This window comes from Lolium perenne, chromosome 4, assembly GCF_019359855.2.
Source record: "Lolium perenne isolate Kyuss_39 chromosome 4, Kyuss_2.0, whole genome shotgun sequence".
Classification (NCBI taxonomy): Eukaryota; Viridiplantae; Streptophyta; class Magnoliopsida; order Poales; family Poaceae; genus Lolium; species Lolium perenne.
Genome location: NC_067247.2, coordinates 381321472 through 381340375, shown reverse-complemented (window position 1 = coordinate 381340375; position 18904 = coordinate 381321472). Strand labels below are relative to the sequence as shown.

General features: G+C 44.8%; 1 protein-coding gene across 1 annotated transcript; it reads right to left on the bottom strand.

Annotated features, from left to right (window-relative positions):
* Positions 1 to 9407: 9407 nt before the first annotated feature.
* Positions 9408 to 10991, bottom strand: LOC139829988 (12-oxophytodienoate reductase 1-like). The gene is made up of 2 exons (XM_071819521.1): positions 10506 to 10991; positions 9408 to 10394 (listed from the first exon to the last, which is right to left on the bottom strand). The coding sequence occupies exons 1-2, from the start codon at positions 10855 to 10857 to the stop codon at positions 9601 to 9603; spliced, it is 1146 nt and encodes a 381-aa protein (XP_071675622.1). The 5' UTR covers positions 10858 to 10991; the 3' UTR covers positions 9408 to 9600.
* Between the last annotated feature and the right edge of the window lie 7913 nt (positions 10992 to 18904).

Genomic DNA, 18904 nt, shown 5'->3' with positions numbered 1-18904 from the left:
TTCTTCCCGTAGTTATCGCTTGTACTTATTGTAATGACATCTTGTACTTCCCATGAGATAAAATTAGGTGTTTTTCACTATTTTAAATGTATTGTAAGATGGACCGTGTACTTTTCAAAACTAATCAATTGCACTTACCAATGTTGACATGTATACTTTGTGAAAATTACTTTTTAGCACTTCAAAATGACTATGTGTACTTAGTGTAGTCACCGCCTATACTTCTCGAGACCACGGATTGAACTTCCAGTGGGAAATCAAACAGATGATTTTATTATTATTTTCTATGTGTACTTCCGCAAAACCAAAGATTTTCACTCCGACAATTATCAAATCTCCTTATTTAAATCAATCTTAGGAAAAAAATATTATTTCCGTACATTTTTTTAACTTTTAGCAACATGGGGAGAATAAAAGAGTTTATGACTCCATTTGGACCATCCTAATTAGTTTATCTTTCACCTTCTTCACCTTTTTGAAACACACTATGTACACATCTTGAAGACCTTTGTCGTTGTTTGGCTCCCCGCTGTGGTCGGACACCACGACTACGCTTAGCGTGTTGTACCTATTTCTTTTGTCCTGTCTCTCTCTCTTTTCTCTCGATATAGAACGTTTCAGGGCTATTCAATGTGTACTGCTTGGATCTTAACTGTTACTGTTGTACTGTCGAGACTCTAACGGTTGTACTGGCGATACTAAAATGGTTGTACTGCTGTATTGTTTATCCTATGCTCAAGGAGGCGGGCAAATTTTGACCAAATGTGTGCTACCTGAACTGGACTTTGTCTACTCGGAAATTAATTCTCCTTATTCCATGTGTAATTATTTCAGTTCTATGATTTAATGTCTTTCCTCCGGGTTTTTTCCATGGCCTAAAGTTTTTTACTTCATACTGCAATGCGATTGTACTGCCGGCAAGCATCACTGAACATCTTTTGTGATTGACGGCCAGCGGTGGCGGTCCAGCCGGGGAAGGGGGCAGGCCTGGCCGGCGGGGTGGGAGGAGACAAATATACCAGCGCGCACTGTTAATTACCCATTCCTCTGTTGCTGAAGTGGTGCTCTTGCCGAACTGTTGCTGCATTGCATGCTCTAGGAAACTGTCGTGGCCACTCGCATACCAGAGGTTGCAAGCTGCCTATAAAATAATTGCCATGCCATACAATTTCAAAATTGAGGTGTACACAAGACTAGCACACCTGAGGTGAGCCAACGCCCAACATGAATCGATGGCCAAGCGGAGGTAATCCGCAAGCTCTCCACCTATATGCGACCAGATTTTGGAGGGGCATGGCTGACAACGCATCTCCTGTACTTCTCCATACTAAATTCTTGTACTTTTCTATATAGCAATTTCTTGTAATTTTCCAAACCAATCTTCTTACACTAAGCAGTAAACTACGTGCAAAATCTGAACTGTTTTGTTTCTTTTACTGTAATCTAAAGCTCCCCTGCTGCTGCAATTAGAAAAAAAAAACAGAGAAACTACAGAGTAGGGGGCAGCAACACTTGACGGAGAAGAACACGAGGCCATAGGTGGACGGGAGAAGAGGCCATAGGCGTGCGACGCGGCGGCGTAGGGCGTCTGAGATGCAGAGACGTACATTCCAAGGATTGTTGGTGGCGTACGGCGCGACAGCCTTCAGAGAGAGGGTGAAGAGACAGAGAAACACGCCGTCGTGCCAACCTCTCCGCATCAGATGCCTACTACCTTTCTGCTCTTGACTTCGGGCTATTGTTTGCACAACAAATTCAGTAATACAAGGCAGCAACCCATGATTGCTGGAATTCAAAATCATTCACACTTTTGTAAACCACCAACTGCACTGCCTCTTTTAGTAAGTTTGTACGACTGTCGAGAAGTAAGTTTGTACGGCTGTCCAGAAAAACACAGAGAAGATGGAGAGCACATAGCTGTCGACTGGACTGGCGACAGTTCGGCTAGTCGTTGTCCAGCTCAAAGTCAAAAATAGCTGCAAATTTCGACCCAATATCGGACATGCGACAAGGGGAACCGTCGAGTTTGGGTCCGGCTGAGAATCTGTGGGGGAGGAGCCCGACGTTTTGCCGTTGCAAGCTGTGTTTTAAGTCCATGGACAGAATAACTGTACTTGTACTTCGTGTATAGATGGGGTTGTACTTTCCCCGTCTAGACTACTGATTATAGCGTCCTAGCTTCTTCTCATACTATAGAGTTCAAAACGGCGTGAACTACGTATATACCGATCACATCACCGACCTCTAATATTATAATAGGATCGAACAATAGAGTAGACATGAGATAGAATTGGGTTGGTAATACAGATCACAACTGAAGCAAGAAGAAAACTTTGTCGAATTTTACACTTCCACATGTTGTACTTCCACGAGCCAAAATATATACTTCTCATATATGAAATACTCCCTCTGGACGGAATAAATTGACGCAACCAGCAGCTAACAGTATGCACGCACGAGCCTCCCTCCGTGTGGATTAAATCCGACCGGAGGGAGTATATACTACCCGCTATTAGTTTTTGCACTTCTCAGTAGACATCTATTTTTGTGACTTACGAAAGTGGAAAAATTGTGTACTTCACATAAATATTTATTTGATCATTTGTATTTGCCCAAGATTCTATTTTGAAATTCTAAAACTGATCAATTGTACTTCCTGTGGTCACCGATTATACTTCTTGAAAGTTCAGACTATGGTGGAAAAAAGTTCAATCGACATTAGAGACATGACCCGGCATGGCTGTATACTTCCAGGTCCGCGGCGTCGTTCCACGACATGAATGACTGAATGCCAAATCAGAAAACATCCAACCAGGAAGGAAAAAACGGTATCCACAGATGTGTTAGCAAACCCACAGGCTGTAGCCTGGCGACGGCATCTGTTTGGCCTCCATCGAGTATCCAGCTATGTACCAAAGCAGTATGCATTCGGGAACTGTTGCTGTTGTGTGGAGGAGCACAGAGCGATGCCATATTACAGGACGCGATGGCCTTCCATTTTCAGAATATTTTGCACTTCCAGAATAAAAAAAGATTGCACTTCTCACTACTATACAATTGGACTTTTCTGCTGGCATCGACTAGTGTTTGTTAGTGTATCCGCTCATTTTCCAAATGCACTTCTCATCTGAATCAATCTGTACTGCCGGCCGAACGAAATAATATAAAGAAAAAACATAGGTGGAATTAAGCCATGTAGCAGCGGGGGATCAGGATAGCAGGGACATAAACGGAGGTTGGGCAGAGAGCACGGGCAAGAATGAATCGAGGAGCAGAGGCCGTATTTGTTGGAGATCGGGGAAGTAGGTGGCGCTGAAGGAGCGACGACGGGATTGGGAAGCGGGAGGGTGCAGGGACATCGGGCCAGCGACGCACGGGGAATGGTTGCGCCGGCGGCAGCTGGAGGAAGGGCAGAGGCGAGACGGTTTCGGGGGGCGCGGCCGGTGAGCACCCACCGGTGGCTGGTGAAGGCAGCGGGGCTGGAGTCCGGCGGCGGCGTGGTAGACTGCTCGAGGCTGGGGAGGCAACGCTCGCGGCGGCGCGGGAAATTGGCCGTCCTCGGGGCAGGCAAGCGGCAGCGGCGAATGGATTGGGGATGGCCGGCCGGCGGCAGAGAAGGCAGCCGGTGGAGGTTGTGGAGGTCCGGCAGCCGGTGGCCGGCGGCGGGGACCCGTGGGGCGCCGGACGTGGGGGTGGTTATAGGGTGGGGGACGGACCTGAAGGGCCAAAGATGTGTGGTGGTCTTTTGGATCGGTGCGGATCGGTTTTCAGATGGTATTTTCGGATCGTGTCCTTATAATGTTGGATGGTGCTCAGAATATTATTTTGAGCACTGGTTTCAGAATAGTGCAACCCTATATATATCTATATATATATATATATATATGGAAAATAGCCAGATGCCCACATGGCTAGCTACCCATGGGGTCCCAACCATTGATCCACCCCATAGATGATATAGGGAGCATGATATGGTGGAGTTCAAAGCCAACGCCCTTCAGACGCCGTCACACCTGGAGCACACCTTTTTTAAACGGCAACTCCATGATAAACCCACCCCTTCGTCACTGTTGTTGCATGGAGAGGACATTCAGCAGTAAGACAAGCATGATACCACATCCTCATTTTCATGTATGTGGTTGTTGCCAAAACAGCAGCACCTTGGTAGTCTCCACCAAAACAGGCACGAACATCTCCCTATACCACCCTGGAAATACATGCTGCATGATGTAGTGGCATCTTGATGAGCTAGCAAATAGTGGCAGTGGCAGAAGAACAACGAGAAGAATACAACGTCTGCTGTTTTTCATTCGAGTTGATGAATGCATGTTTGGCCATACAGCAATACATATCTGCCCACATGACGCTTTACGCGGCTGCAACTTTGGAACCACTCATGCATCATCATACACTGCCTTCCAGCTCCGGCAGCAGCGCCGGCGGTGCAGCCGTGCCTAGGCCTACAATGCCACCGTCACACTAGGCGGCACCGCTCTCACCGCCGGCGCGCATCTCGCAGCGAGACGCGGCCGCCATGCAGCTGCAATTTTCCATAGGCATCCGCAACGGCAGCAGCCGTGGGGAGCTCAAGCCCTTGCCCTCGAGGGGCGATTTCGCCGACCACGGCAGCAGGGCGCCAGCCGAGGCCAGGACGACGCAGGAGGAGCTACGACGAGCGATGGACAGAGAAGGCGGTGGCGGACAAGGCGTGCATGCAGGCAAAGCGGCTGGGAGAGCTGGGCGACCAGGAGCTGGTGAGTGCCAAAGCTCATGCGGCACCAGGCGCAGGTGAAGCGGAGCCACAAGTTCTCAATCCGCGAGCACGCCGTGCGGCAGGTCAATGCGACGCTGCTCCAGATCACCTACTTCGGGATCAAGGTCAACCTGGTTCCTCCGAGCCTGGTGGCGCCCGGCGCTCACCTGCAACCATGGGAGCCCGGCGGCCTTTCCCTCCCAGCATCCCTTTGTGTGGTGGTTGATGCCCACCCGCTGGTGTGGTGCTGGGCGCGGAGGTGGGCGAGCAGCCCCGACATGGGAGTTCTGGCGCGGGAGTGGAACCCCTGCAACGAGAGCGCGCGGCGCGGTTGTCTCTCCGCAGGGGCCCGACCGCGCGATGCATGAGCCACCGGGCCGCATGGATTTCACCCCGATCCTCCTTGTGTGTTGCATTGTTGCTAGCCATCCAAGTTGGTTTTCTTTTGTTACCTTTTTTTGTTCTGCTAGCACGAATTGGGTTCTTTTTGTGTGTTTGCTTCTAGCATCTGCCCCATGTTCTTATCCGTTTTCATGTCTGTCTAATAAATTGAGTGATTCAGCTCAGTTTTAGGGACTGATGATGATATTCAAAATCTGTGTCATGGACATGAGCAAAAAATTCTAACCGGTCTCTTCCTCCGTAGCTAGGTGGAGTCAAGGCCCTCATCTAAACTCTCTGATTTGTTTCTTGTTATAAGCACATTTAATCTCACTTTTGTTCTAAAAAAATCGTGATGATGAAGAGAGAGAACACTTGAAATGAATTATGCTCATGGAGTTATTGCCTTCGACAAAGACTTGCAGCTGAGGAGCTAGTTGCTCTCTCGAAAAATCGTTCGTTCGCTCGCTCGCCCCCGCGGGTGACGGGCGAACCCTAGCCGCCGCCACCTCCCAGGAATGGTCTAACGAAGCCGTCCAAAAAGATCTCCATGGCACCATCGTGACTGCTTGTATCAGTTGATTGGCAACCAAGACCTGGCTTAAAAACGTGGAATCTACCATTCAGCCAAGATTTCTCAAGATGTAGAATGACGTGCACTTGACGAGTACCAGCAAGAAAACGTGCTGCCATAAAAGTCGCGCCAACGTCAGTTTCTTTACGCATGATGTTGCTGCTCCAAAAGATTGCCTTGCCACTATGAGCCATTGCATGCCGAAAGACTCGTCATAGCTCGACGAGTTTCATCTGCCGCTACGCGTAAGTGCATGTGCCAGTACGTCAGTAACAGCGTTAACTCACCACAACCAAATAGGGAGCCACATCGTTTCATGGTTGCAAATTATTTTTTAGTGAGACCATGCCATAAATTCCATAGGCTGCCGACATCAATTCTACTTCTCTTTTGATACTAAAATAACAACCAATTTGTAAAGAAGCCTAATAAAATAAATACATCCAAGACAATGCGTGGGAAGGAAAGCACCTATACACCTAACCATGGAAGATATCTACTGCATTTTTGTTCCAAAATGACAACCAAAAAAAGATACACATTCCGAACCAAATTTACCACGGAGCAACGGTACGGTCCGTGGCAAAACAACAAGCTTGCCATGGTATGGTCGATTTCTATTACTCAGCGTTCAACTAGCAAAGAGAAAATATCCGTTGTTTCCCATTCGGTCGAGGTTTTGAATTTTAAGAGGCAAATAAGTTGGCCTCCTATACACACACATGTTCAACGGCAGTGGCCTCCCCAGCCCGCTCTACGGCGGCTGCACTGGGAAGAAGGAGGGCGTTCACACTGAGGGTCAAGCCCGGGAAGACGTACATGCTCAATGTCGCTGGATGTGCTCAGCTGATGTCCGGGGAGAGCAGTACCCACGACGAGATTGACATCGAGTTCATGGGGAACTCGAGCGGGCAGCCTACGTGATGAGCACCAGCGTCTGGGCCAGCAGCGACGGCAAGAAGGAGCGCGTTTATTTTTTCTGAACTGGATTTGCTTTATATCCTTTTCCAGATCGTGGTCTAGATCCACATGTTGCAGATTTTTCTTCTCATCTTATATTTTCTTTCTGATATTTCAAAAGAATGTTCCTGCTGGGGTTCATGTTGTTTTAGAGAGATCCAAAAGAATGTTGTTTGTCTGGATGACTGGATCCACCTGTTGCTGGCTATTTTTTGTGATCTTAGATGGACATAAGCTTTGAGGTTGTACTTGATGTTTCGTGGATGAATTTTTACCTTTTATTTTATGAACATGGGATCTGATATTAATGTTCAGCGCATGTGCATCGCAATCGTTTGAAAATATACTACAACTCAAATAATTTGATGATCAAAACTTTCTTCTACCAAAACGAGGACCATATTCACGGTCAAACTTTGATACCAAAACGACAACCAAGTATCGGTCACGGTTGTATTTTTTTCAAATTTTCTTCTACCAAAACGAGAACCATATTCACGGTCAAACTTTGATACCAAAACGACAACCAATCATCGGTCACGGTTATTTTTTTCAAACGACAACTCACACACCAAATTCCGTAACGGTGTTACATGAGATGACAGGCTCTTTTTTTGATCTGCACCTGCAGAGAGTTGGAGCCCCACTATCCAACGGCTGCTAACCTATGCATAGCTATCACCCTTGGTAGAAAATCCGCGTCGATATATATATATATATATAGAAAATCCGCATATATATATATATATATATATATATATATATATATATATATATATATACACACATGTGGTGATTGTGATGGTGGAATGAAGAATCTTGAGGAGGACCGCGACCAAGATCGAGGGATGAGTTCTTCTTCTCTGTTCGGGGACGAACTGTGGCGGCTATGAACTTTTTTCGTCTCTCATCCTTTCACAAAAGTTATTTTTTAAGAGACCAAGGCGACGCCGTATGGTACCGTCACATGGTACGGTCCATTGTACCCATGATCGTTAAGACGTCCGCCCTTGGAATGTGAATCTTCTCAATTAAGAACTTGCTTGATTTCCTCCAAATCTTCGTTCATGACTTGATTGCATGCCTAAATCGACCATTTCCTGAAAGTTTCATAGAAGCACACGAAAATGCAAGGTTTGTTGTATTTTGGCACTTTGCTAGTTAAGTAGAAAGCGAAAACCAATGAATACAAATAAAGCCCATATAAAACACCTCATAAAACACGTCATTTTTAGGAGCTATCACCCCTCAGCGTTAACACGGTTGTAGGGATCGAAAGAAAAATTCAAGTAGCCAGTAATCACGGGTAAAATATAATCTAGGATAGGAAATATTTCTTGTAAAGAAAAGCTGACATCAGGGACCCATCAGCTAGAACCCTAAATAATTTTATCGGAGACGTCAACCAGGTCAAAAGATAGGGCAGGATAAAAAAAAGCACAACTAGAGATGCGGCCATCGTGGCCCCATATTCCTCTCAACAATGTGTGGGTTCTGATTTGGGTTGACTTGGCACGCGTTCCCGAAAAATTGGTATCTACCACTCATCAGGCGACCATCTCTGACGTTTTTCCCAAGTCCGTGGCGCTAGAGAGGCTCCAAAATGAGAAAAAGAGTTTTGCAATCTACCGCGGAATGAACAAAAATCGTCGGGGATGGATCATCATCGACCACGTTCATCACCTAAGTTTGTCGCCCAAATGTAACTTTTTTTTGTAGTGGTACTTGATAAGTGCCGTACTATCTCAGTTATTCACGTGTGGTATGTACTGTGAGGCCCACTTTGCTTATTCATATGCCTTGTGCTATTTGGCCGATGATTCATGGGCAACTGGATCAAGGGATGAAGTTAATGAACCATGTGCATTGTACACACAAATATAATGTGAAGTGTACTAGGTTTGCTAACTTCATATATGAGATCTATGTGTGCAAAGTAAGTATGAGGCACTAAATATGTTCATTGCATTTCTATGTTCTTGCAATGGCCAATGATTAAACTCAATAGCACAATGCATAATTGCATGTGGACTCGAGGTCAATAGCACAAAGTAAGTACTAGGTTTGCATCGCCGCATGCCGCCACCACCACTCCTTCCTGGCCCCATACACACAGATCCAGTCTAGCCTTGCTTCATGCGAGACCCGCTACGCCGTTTTTCCGTCGATTTCGACAGGTTCAGCAGAACCACTAGCCGATCCGGTCGTCGGGGTGCCTCCCCGTCACGCTCTCCCTGAGCTCCACCGGCTTCCTCTCCAAGTTTTTCTGTGACCTCGAGTCCCCATGCAATTATGCCAACACCAAAGTCTACTTGACAACAATCTATTTTAGTTTTTCTTGAACATGAGCAAAAGCATTACCCAATGTTTTAATTAGCAGTCAAGTCAACAAGATGAGAAAAGAAACAATATTACTCCATATGTTTTTTAATACAAGGCCACTATGAACATATACTTTTTATGTATACAAGGTCAGTAATACTAATTGAGAAAAAATGATTAGATTTCAACTTCGTAGAATGATGCTCATTAATGTGAATATTGCATGCAACTATAAGACTAGCCACAATTGAAATATCATAGGTTGTATTATGCTCAAACGCTCAGCGTCAGCCAAGACCCAAAGACTTGCCTACTTGGCTCCTTCTCGATTTTATCAAGAATTTCACATGGCGAAAATGTTCTTGTTGCGAAAGACTCGCCAAATTGTTACGAACAGGTTTGCCATGGTCAGTAATATTTATCACATAGAAACTGAACAATAAATTCTCCAAATACTTTCATACACAAAAAATTGAAATGGATAGACAAAATATGAAAATGTACGCATAGAAAGTCTACAAATTTACACACTACCACTCGATATGCAACCTGTAAACGTACATTCAGGAACTTCATGTGATGTAAATTATATACCACAAATCTATGACATTTATTCGATCGATACGTTAGGAGCTGAAAATGAGTTGTTGTTATCATCGAGGAAAGGATAGTCCGTGTAGCCAATGACTGGATCTTGTGTGTAGAATGTGGAGCGTTCATACTCGTTTAATGGCGCGCCTAGCTCGAACCTCCTCGGCAAGTCAGGGTTGGCCAAAAAAATCCTCCCATAGGCCACAAGGTCAGCGTAGCCATCAGATACCACCTTGTTGCCCTCCTCTTGATCATACCCACCAGCGGCAATGAAGGTGCCTTTGAAGGCTTTCTTGAAGGGCAATAGCCCATGGGGAATTTGTCTGCGCCCGTCGACAATGGCCATTCGTGGTTCTACCATGTGGCAGTAAAGAAACCCTTGGTGCTTATTGAGCTGCTCCACCAAGTAGGCGGCAAGCCCTTCTGGGTCGGAGTCGACGCAATCCATGTAGTCTACGAATGGTGACAACCTGAGTCCCAAACGATGTGCCCCAACTTCGTGGACAAGAGAATCAACCAGCTCCACAACGAAGCGGCACCGGTTCTCGAGGCTACCGCCATACATGTCGGTACGGTCATTGGCGCTATCCTTCATGAACTGCTCAAGGAGAAACCCATGTGCGCCATGGATCTCCACACCATCGAACCCTGCCTGAATGGCATTTCGGGCGGCACGCCTGAAGTCTTCGATGACACGAGGTATCTCATCTATCCGCAATCCCCGAGGTTTGGGATACACTATGCCAGCCTCATCGTCCGGGGTTACTGCCTTGTCAGTGCTGGATATAGGCGCCGGCTCATCCACCTTGATTTCTGTTTTGATTACACGATTAGTAAATTCTAGTAAGATACATTCGGATTCATGGTACAACTTATGGACACGCAAGGGCAAGCATTCATCATATGGTTGAGGAACAGACATACCAGTTGTGTAGACTCTCCCGACGTGCGCAATCTGACAGAAAAACAACGCGCCCTTGCGGTGGACGGCATCCACGATTGGCTTCCATGCATCGACCTGTTCTTGCGTCCATATGCCAGGAATCTCTGGGTAGCCCATAGAATCAGCGGAAATCACTGTGCCCTCTGAGATAAGGAGCCCGCCCCTGCTGGCACGCTGCGAGTAGTACACCGCCGCTTGTGGCTGCGGCACGCCGCCGTAGGAGCGGCACCGTGTCATGGGCGCAAGCACCACTCGATGGGATAGATCAAACTGCCCCATCTGGTACGATGTTAGCAGCGGGATCGCCGCCTCTTTGCCCGCCTGGTGAGCCATCTTCTGTTGTTGAGTCTTGATTGACTCTGGTTCCTTACGCCTGACTGACCTGATATTTGGCAGCTTGGGCGATATGATGTCTTTCAAACTCTATCTTACTCTTCTCTGCTTCTTGCTTCTCAGGAGTAGTGTTCTGTTCTGGGGTTGTAATGTTGTATCATGTATTTATAGTTGCCGAAGTGGAGTAGGAATGGTCTTTGATCTTTCCAGTGGACCGGTTCTCTCTTTCCCATTGACACTTGTGCGCCGAAGTGGACCATCGTTGATCTTTCTGTAGTCGACCGGTTCTCTCTTTTCCCGTTTCCCCTCGTCATCCTCTTGGTCATCCTCGGTGACGAGAACCAACTGGAACCATGCGAGTATGCGACAGTAGCAGGCTAGCAGCTCCTCCTTCGCTGTCAGCCGGGCAAGTGGGCTGATGCTTCGTGTGCGCACAAAGCAAACATACTTTTCATGCATTGAAGTACCAGCAGTGTCTAAGAAAAAGTATCTCACGTGTATGCGCGTGTACGTGAGCCCCTGCGTTTGTACTGTGTTTCTCAAAAAAAATAAAAGTATCTCACGCTCGTTGTCAATAGAATGGTCAGCAGAGACGGAATCCTCTATGGCCGACAGAGTATGGACGACAGTGAGCTCGTACGTTTAAAATCTCGGTTTTAGAATTTCAAAATTTTCTTTAAAAAACCCGGGTGTAATCAATATGACATACGTCGTATTGTAGTCTCAGTAAAAATGACAAAACTGTGTATCTAGGTGTGGTGAACAGTGCGAAGTATGAAATCGAATTTTCAAATATTCAAAATTTCAGCTCACTATTTCCCGAGCAAACAAATGTTTCTTTCCTTATCAAGATTGGGAGGTCTCAATCCACATTGGTTAGTGCATTTTCTTATTCTAAACTGGAGACGTGCAGAGTGCCATAATATTGGTGGCACTTATCTTTGCTAACCCAGTGAACTAAACACAGAAGTCTATTCTCATTTTGTCATTGAAAGAGATTGCAATAAATTTATTGGATTTTTGATTATTTTTTTGGGGTGAAAGAGAGCTTTATATAATCAAGGCATCATGTGTTACAAGATCATACACTAAGTCTGGTAGTTGGCTTGTGCAGAAACACCAACACGTCAAGGTGTACCCTGGACGCTGAGCGCGATGCGCGGCCGCACGCGCCGAGGGAGACTCACCCGAAGCGTCCTACGCAAGACAATCCGGTCGGCGGGCTCTTTTGAGACCCGAAACCCTGCTCGTACGGGAAGGACCCCGTCAGGGCTTGCGGCGGCTATGGGCTGACCTAGGTCGGCCTAACCGCTCCTAGGATCTCGTGGATTCGCAGCCTCCAATCCTGAAAAATAACGAAGAACGAGAAGAAAGATACAAAGGGAGAGATAAAAGTAGATGAACACGAAGAGTAGTATATGTGTTTGTTCGATTTGTGCTGGTTCAATCGGCCATCACCCCTCATGTATATAACTCATGTATATAAAGGGCGGCTGGACTTTCCGTGCAAGATGGAGGGTTGAATTCACGTCCAAAACCCTAGATTGGGTCCAATTCAGATGGTTTGGTCCGAACTTTCTATAACTGTTCGGTCAAAAACGTATCTGCAACGTGCGGGCCCTTTTCGAGGTAGTAAACGACCTCAAATCAAAATCTCCTAAACAACAAAGCTGTTCGTCTCAAAAAGGCGAAGAACTTTCATCTTGGTCAGTTTTCCATCCGAGTTAATCTTGATCGCTCAATCGAGGTAGCAAGAAAAAAGATTAATCCTGATATTTTCGTCCGTGCTCCAACTCCGCTCATGACCTACCTTAGACACTTCTATGGTCGGGCGCCCCACCTCCGGTAATTCAGGTTTCAGCAGTAATTTAGGTCCATAAGTTGCATGCTAACTTGGAACGTGATGATTCAAAAAGCAAAGTTGTTTTGTTTCGTTGAGACGCACAATTTTCATGTATCATTTCTTCATTTGAGGTCATCTTAAAAGAGCTCTAGTGGAAACCTTCATATCAATCCTCGAGAATACCTCTGACTGCTAGCATAATCGGCTATCAAGCTGGATCATGGCACAACTTAACATGGTGGGCATGGTGCCTCTTCAATGAGCAATAAAAACTCGCCAAGTGAATCTTTTTAATTGCGTCTCATCCATTTTCACCTGTCACGGAGGGATTCTGTCCTTGATTAGGTATCGGCCCAAAACGAGTGTCAACACATGCTCCCCTATTTTCTGGCAGAGCTTGCGTGTCAGAAAATAACTTGCTCCATCTTTTAGCTAAGGATGAGGTCAACACTCCATCGGCCATTGGTTCAAAGGGCGATAACTCTATATAGCCATTTATGTAGGTTGTTTGCCACTTTGGTAGAACTTCTTCAAATAATTGCCTTTTGAGAACCATCACTTTTTGACGATTGATGAATATCACAAATGCCGTCATGTGCTCCACCTGTGGCAACCGTTGATGAACATTGATATTAACTCATTTGATAATATTTTTCATGTAGACAACAATGAGCTTCCTCTGGTCTTCATCTTCACCTGCACTTGTCTCGGGTTTCAATAGGACTAGGGACGATGTTAGCACACCACGTCGTCCATGATTAGATAATATCTTAGGGCGATAAGATAAGTATCGACCATATGTTGTTTGCCTCAGAGGCCTGGGGATATGCTACATGATATAGGCATAAATGTCATAGCTGAATAATATGTATGATGTGCTGACCGAAACCTCTTATTATATGATAGAAAATTCTTGCTTGATCGTTTGCCAGCCTCGATATTTTCTTCCTTCATCCTTGTTGCTATTCTTGCAATAGGAACTTGCACATCCTCCTTGCATTGAGGTTCTTCCTTAGGGACCCATGCCATGTTCTTCCTTTTCAGCTTCTCGGCACTAAGCCATTTCAGTTTTCTCTCTTGCTAGCTTGTTAAGCCGAGCGAGCATCCCGGCTGTGATTTAATTTTGCATGGTCGCATTTGTTCCTTGGCGTTGGGCACTTTCAACTTTACTTGTTCAGATTTTGCACATCGAGATTCATCAGTTACTTGCTTCATCTCTTTGCCATTAGTAGCCAAGATCAAATTGACCGGCTCTTTATTATTTAAGATCGAATCTGAAACATCACGCTTACGGTTATCCTTTTTCACTTGGTAAACTTGCTTGACCACCACCTTCTTCTTCCTTGAGGTCCTAACCGGTTCTTTTTTATTAAAACGGTCTTTGACATGTGATTTTTGTTCAGATTTTGACCTTCTTGGAGCTACATAATTTGGGTTAGATGATCTATAGTAAGACGTATAACATGCTCTTGGGTCATAGCTGTGATCCCATGATGGATATGGATAACAATCACCATAGGAAGGTATCCATGGCATTGGCATTGGCAGCCTAAAGGGAGATACGAAGCTGCTGCATTGAACTTCTCCCGTTGCCAATCCCAGTTTTTAGACTTTTGCCTTGGGGGTGATCTTGATGACTTTGCAATACTTGGCCGATAAGAACTCCTTGCTTCACTCTCCTTCTTGTATTTTTCTAAAAACTCTACGAAAGTGACTTCAGTTTTCTTACCCTTTTGCTTATCACGGTCTTTGTCATATTTCTTTTTTGCATTCATTGATCTTTGAATTTTGTTGTTGCCCACCAGTGCTTGACGTTCTTGGTGTAGCTTCAATGGAACACCCACCTTCAAGGCTATCTTCAATATGCTCTTGAATAATTTCTTCACTTGAAAGCTTGATCCCATTATCTTCAGTGTGTACCTTCTCATCATCATATGAATCGGCTAGAGGTAACGATTGCAATAACTCTTGGCCATCAAAACCAATCAAAATAGATTGGCTATCCGCTTGTGTTTCAAAAAATTGCAATCATCCTTTATTCACACCCGAATGTACTATTTGGTGGAACATGGTGCAATTCTCAATACTATGCTCAAACGAATCATGCAACTTGCAGTATGTTCGTTCTTGCAGTGATGGCTCGACCTTGTAATCAAGAATCATAATATAGTTATTCTTCAGTAATACATCAAAGATATGATTACACATGCTCAAAATGAAGGTACACCTTTTATCTTCTAGCCGATCTTGTTGTGAGAACGGCTTTGGAATTAGGCAACCGAATGGTTCAGATTTTACATCACCCCATTCAGCTATGTGTTGATTTTCACACTCTTTTTCCGATGCGTTTGAAAACGTTGTTATACTATCATCGGCTTTCTCACAAGACACTAACCTTGGCCTTAAATTTCTCTTTGAAGACATTGGTAAAACATGATGGTTGTATGACATGAACAATAATTTGCCCCACACTTAGATCATTTCCAACGCTCTGTCTTCCTCCTTTTCTGGATCATGTGCCTCTTCATCAACCAAACATGGTTCAGCTATATTTTATTCCTCTTGATGTTCGTTACATCCAGAAAAGTCTAACACGGTTGTTTCGAATTCACCGTGCTCTTGCTCGACGAAGCTTGCATCTTTCGATTCAATAGGTTCAGCACCTGTACTTTTTGATTCAGCTTTTTCAATAACCGAATTAACCATACTAGCATAACCATCTTATTTTCTTCATGGATCTTATTACTTTGCATAGCGTCTTATTCTTGCCTTGGTATTGCAGAGGGTTCAACTTGATCGCTGCGCGGAGGAAGCAACTTGATTTTTTCAACTTGATTAATATTGTCTTGATGATCTTTTTTGAGACTTCCAAGAAACTCCTGCAAATCTTCCGCTTCATACTTTTTCTCAAGTTTTCTCTTACGCTCCTCAAATTCTTCCTTGTGCCTCCTTTTTTAGTACTTCATAGGCTTCTCGATATTCTACTGGCAATTCCTCAAAAGTCGGCATGATAAAGTCGCCGATACTATTCCTTGTGAGTATTGGTCTGACTTTCTTTGTACGAGCCATAAAATTTTCTTTTTCCTCAGCCCAACTTGGATAGGCTTGCCCCCCAGCACTTTCAGATCCATTCAGCATTGAGACGTGGGTGCTACCAAAATTTTGCAATTGTGTGGGGACGTATAAGATGCTACAGTACTTGATGAAGGCACATGAGCTTCTATTGAATTTTCACTTATTCGGCTATAACCGTTGTGGATGTGTGTCAACACCCGGATTTTTAAGTCCGAATGCCTATTATGTCATACATCGCAATCCCAGGAATATTGTTGTTGCGAGGCATAATAGTTAAGTATCACAGTCATCATTCATTACAACCCATAAGTCTTACAAATTGGAATCACATGATCCATATTACACGAATAGTTGATCTATTGATCAACGAACAAACACAAGTTCATAGTTCAACATAGCGGAAGCGTAAGATACAAGGACTCTCTAGTCCACAGGCCAACGCTTGACGTCGGAAAGCGCTTAGTTGTTGTAGGCGTCCTGCTGGTCATCTCCTTGTTCATCTTCATACTCTGGCCATTTGAATAGCCAGGGACAAAGCCGTGAGTACGTTGAGTACTCGCAAACTAATTCAAGAAAAAGTGCTAGACATTCTAGTAGGGTTTGCTAAGCTCTAGTTTATTTGCATAAAGCTAGTTTTGGTTCACAAAGTTTTGAGAAAAACTTATTCAAGTGCTAACTAACCCAAGGGGGAACATTAGTGTCATTCCCACCATTCAAGTGGTGATTTCAATTCAATTCACCACAAGTCAATTCACCATCACCTTTCAACATCATTTTCAAAGATATGACATCGGAAACTGTATGGCCTTTCCAACCGTCCGTAACCGTGGACGCGGCTATTCGAATAGGTTTACACTCTGCAGAGGTTGCACACTTGTGCCACAACATTTGATTTCATCCGTCGGGATTTCCCCGAATAATCGTAACACAGTACGCGGATCATCAACCATAACCTTTCACTTACGAATCCTAGTATGAGCACCTCTCCCCATGAGCTTGGCCTCCCAGTGAAGACCAACTGTCAACCTGGGAACCGCACAGGCTTGGGCCGGACATTCACCTCCTTTCGCATCATATCGTATCGTTTCTTTTGTGGTAGAGGCAGCTTTCGGCATAACCCCGATGACGCTTGTTTAGAGGGAACCCATACTAAGACGCATAAACTTCCAGTTAAGCCCTACCCATAATCAGGTATTGTGGGGGTACTTGAGAATTGGAAAGGTATCGCATTCAAACCCACATCATGTTTTATCAAAAATCACCATCTTCTCTTGGTCATATTCACCTTCAAAACTCATTCAATGGAATGCATCTTCATTCCAAGGTTTAAAAATCCTTTCAAAATCACAAAGTTCCCATCTAGAGTAGTTAAGGTTAGTTCATTAGCACTAGCTCTAATTCATGAGAGGTGCTACCTTGCTTTGCTTGGAAAGGCTAACTCCCTACTCTAAAAACCACTTGTATTTTGACCAAAGTTAACTATAAAAGGAAAATCATTTGGAAAACAAGTAAAAACTTGGGATGGGTTCACATAAGAAAAGGTAAGACATGGTGCCTTGCCCCAAGGGGCTTTGCACTTGGCAAGAATAAAAGCTTGCATAGTAATTTAGCTTGCCTTGGTAGTTCTCAAACTGTTCCTCTTCCTCCTCCCGGTAGCAACCTTCTTCTTCGCGTACTCTCGGTGCTACCGTCTAAATTTGAATACGAGTATAATTACTCACTAATTCCATGGCTATTCCACACATCACAAATAAACACACATACTACTCTATGCACACACATAAATAAACTAGGGTGCATGGGTTGTGGGATTTAAATAGGATTTGTATTCTATATGTAAATGATAGTTTCCATAGGGTTCTTGAGAAATAATTTCCTCTCATTGAAATCTTCTTAAGATTTAATTTCTCCAACAATCATGGATGAACTCATCTTGACCTAGATCAAATGTTCATCATCATCATCATTTGGGAGAATGATTTAAATGAGGTGGAACACCTCATGCCATTTAAATAACACTATATTTGATTTAAATCTCAAGAAATTCATATAAGAGAGTTTGGAACCAGGGGTCCAAACATCCCATGAATTCATGTGAGACAAGTTTAAATGAAGTGTAAGACTTCACACAATTTAACTTTAATAGTTTTGGATAATATCAACTAGTTAAACTAGTCAAAATATCCATTCATTAAACCATGGCATGATCATGCAAAGTGACCACACCATTTTATTGCAAAAACAATTAGTGTAAGTCAAAAATGAGCTATTAGAGTTGGAATTAACTTAATATCTATTTTGGTTGATTTTTAAGAATTATTTGAATAGGGAAAAGTCCCTGGCTTGTTATTTTTGTCACATTAATTCTACAAAGAATTTGACCCTGAGGCCAGTGGCATTGGATAGAGAATTTCAGTGGCTTTCCAACAATATCAAATTCACTAAATTTGGTTTAGCCAATTGGAAACTATTTAATTTCAAAGTTTGGGCAGTATTGAAAATGTTTGGAAAATGTTTAAAACGAATTTGAATTAAACAGGCCGGCGGGAAAAGCTAACGGGCTGAAATGGTTTAAACAGGCCCAAGGCCAGCCCACCACGCGTCTGTGCCCGCGTGGGCTGCTCGACAGGGGGTCCCGCATGTCAGCGGCGTTTAAACGCCGAAGCGGCACGGGCGACGTGGAGCGTAGGATTAGAGAGTAGATCGACGGCTCGAGCCATCGTCTTCTCCGGCGAGATGCCGAGGTTACGCGGCGAGGGCAGGGGGTGGGAGAGCTAACCAGGGCTCCCGCGGTGGCTGGCAGTGTGCGTGATGTCGATGTGGACGACGGCGAAGCTCTGGCACCGGCGGCGTCTCCTGGATCGGCTCCAATCGACGGCGGCGAGGTGCGGTACTGGCGGGCTCCGGGCTTCAAATTGGAGCAACTCCGGTGACAATCGAGTGAGTGGTTGGGTGGAGGAGAAGCAGTGGAGGATGGTGAACGTGGTGGTATGCTCAGCTTCGTCCAGGGAACGCGGTATTTATAGATGGCCAAGGGTGCGGCTTGGCCGTGAAGAAGTCGACCATGGCGCGGCGTCTACGGTGAGCGGTCGAGCTAGGCGAGGGTGCTACGGTGTTCTCCTCGTCCGT

Excerpts from the sequence above, each read along its gene's own strand:
- LOC139829988 (XM_071819521.1), bottom strand. The coding sequence starts at position 10,857 with ATGGCTCACCAGGCGGGCAAAGAGGCGGCGATCCCGCTGCTAACATCG. Across the intron at positions 10,395-10,505 it reads CGGGAGAGTCTACACAACTG|AAATCAAGGTGGATGAGCCG; the intron begins GTATGTCTGTTC and ends TAATCAAAACAG.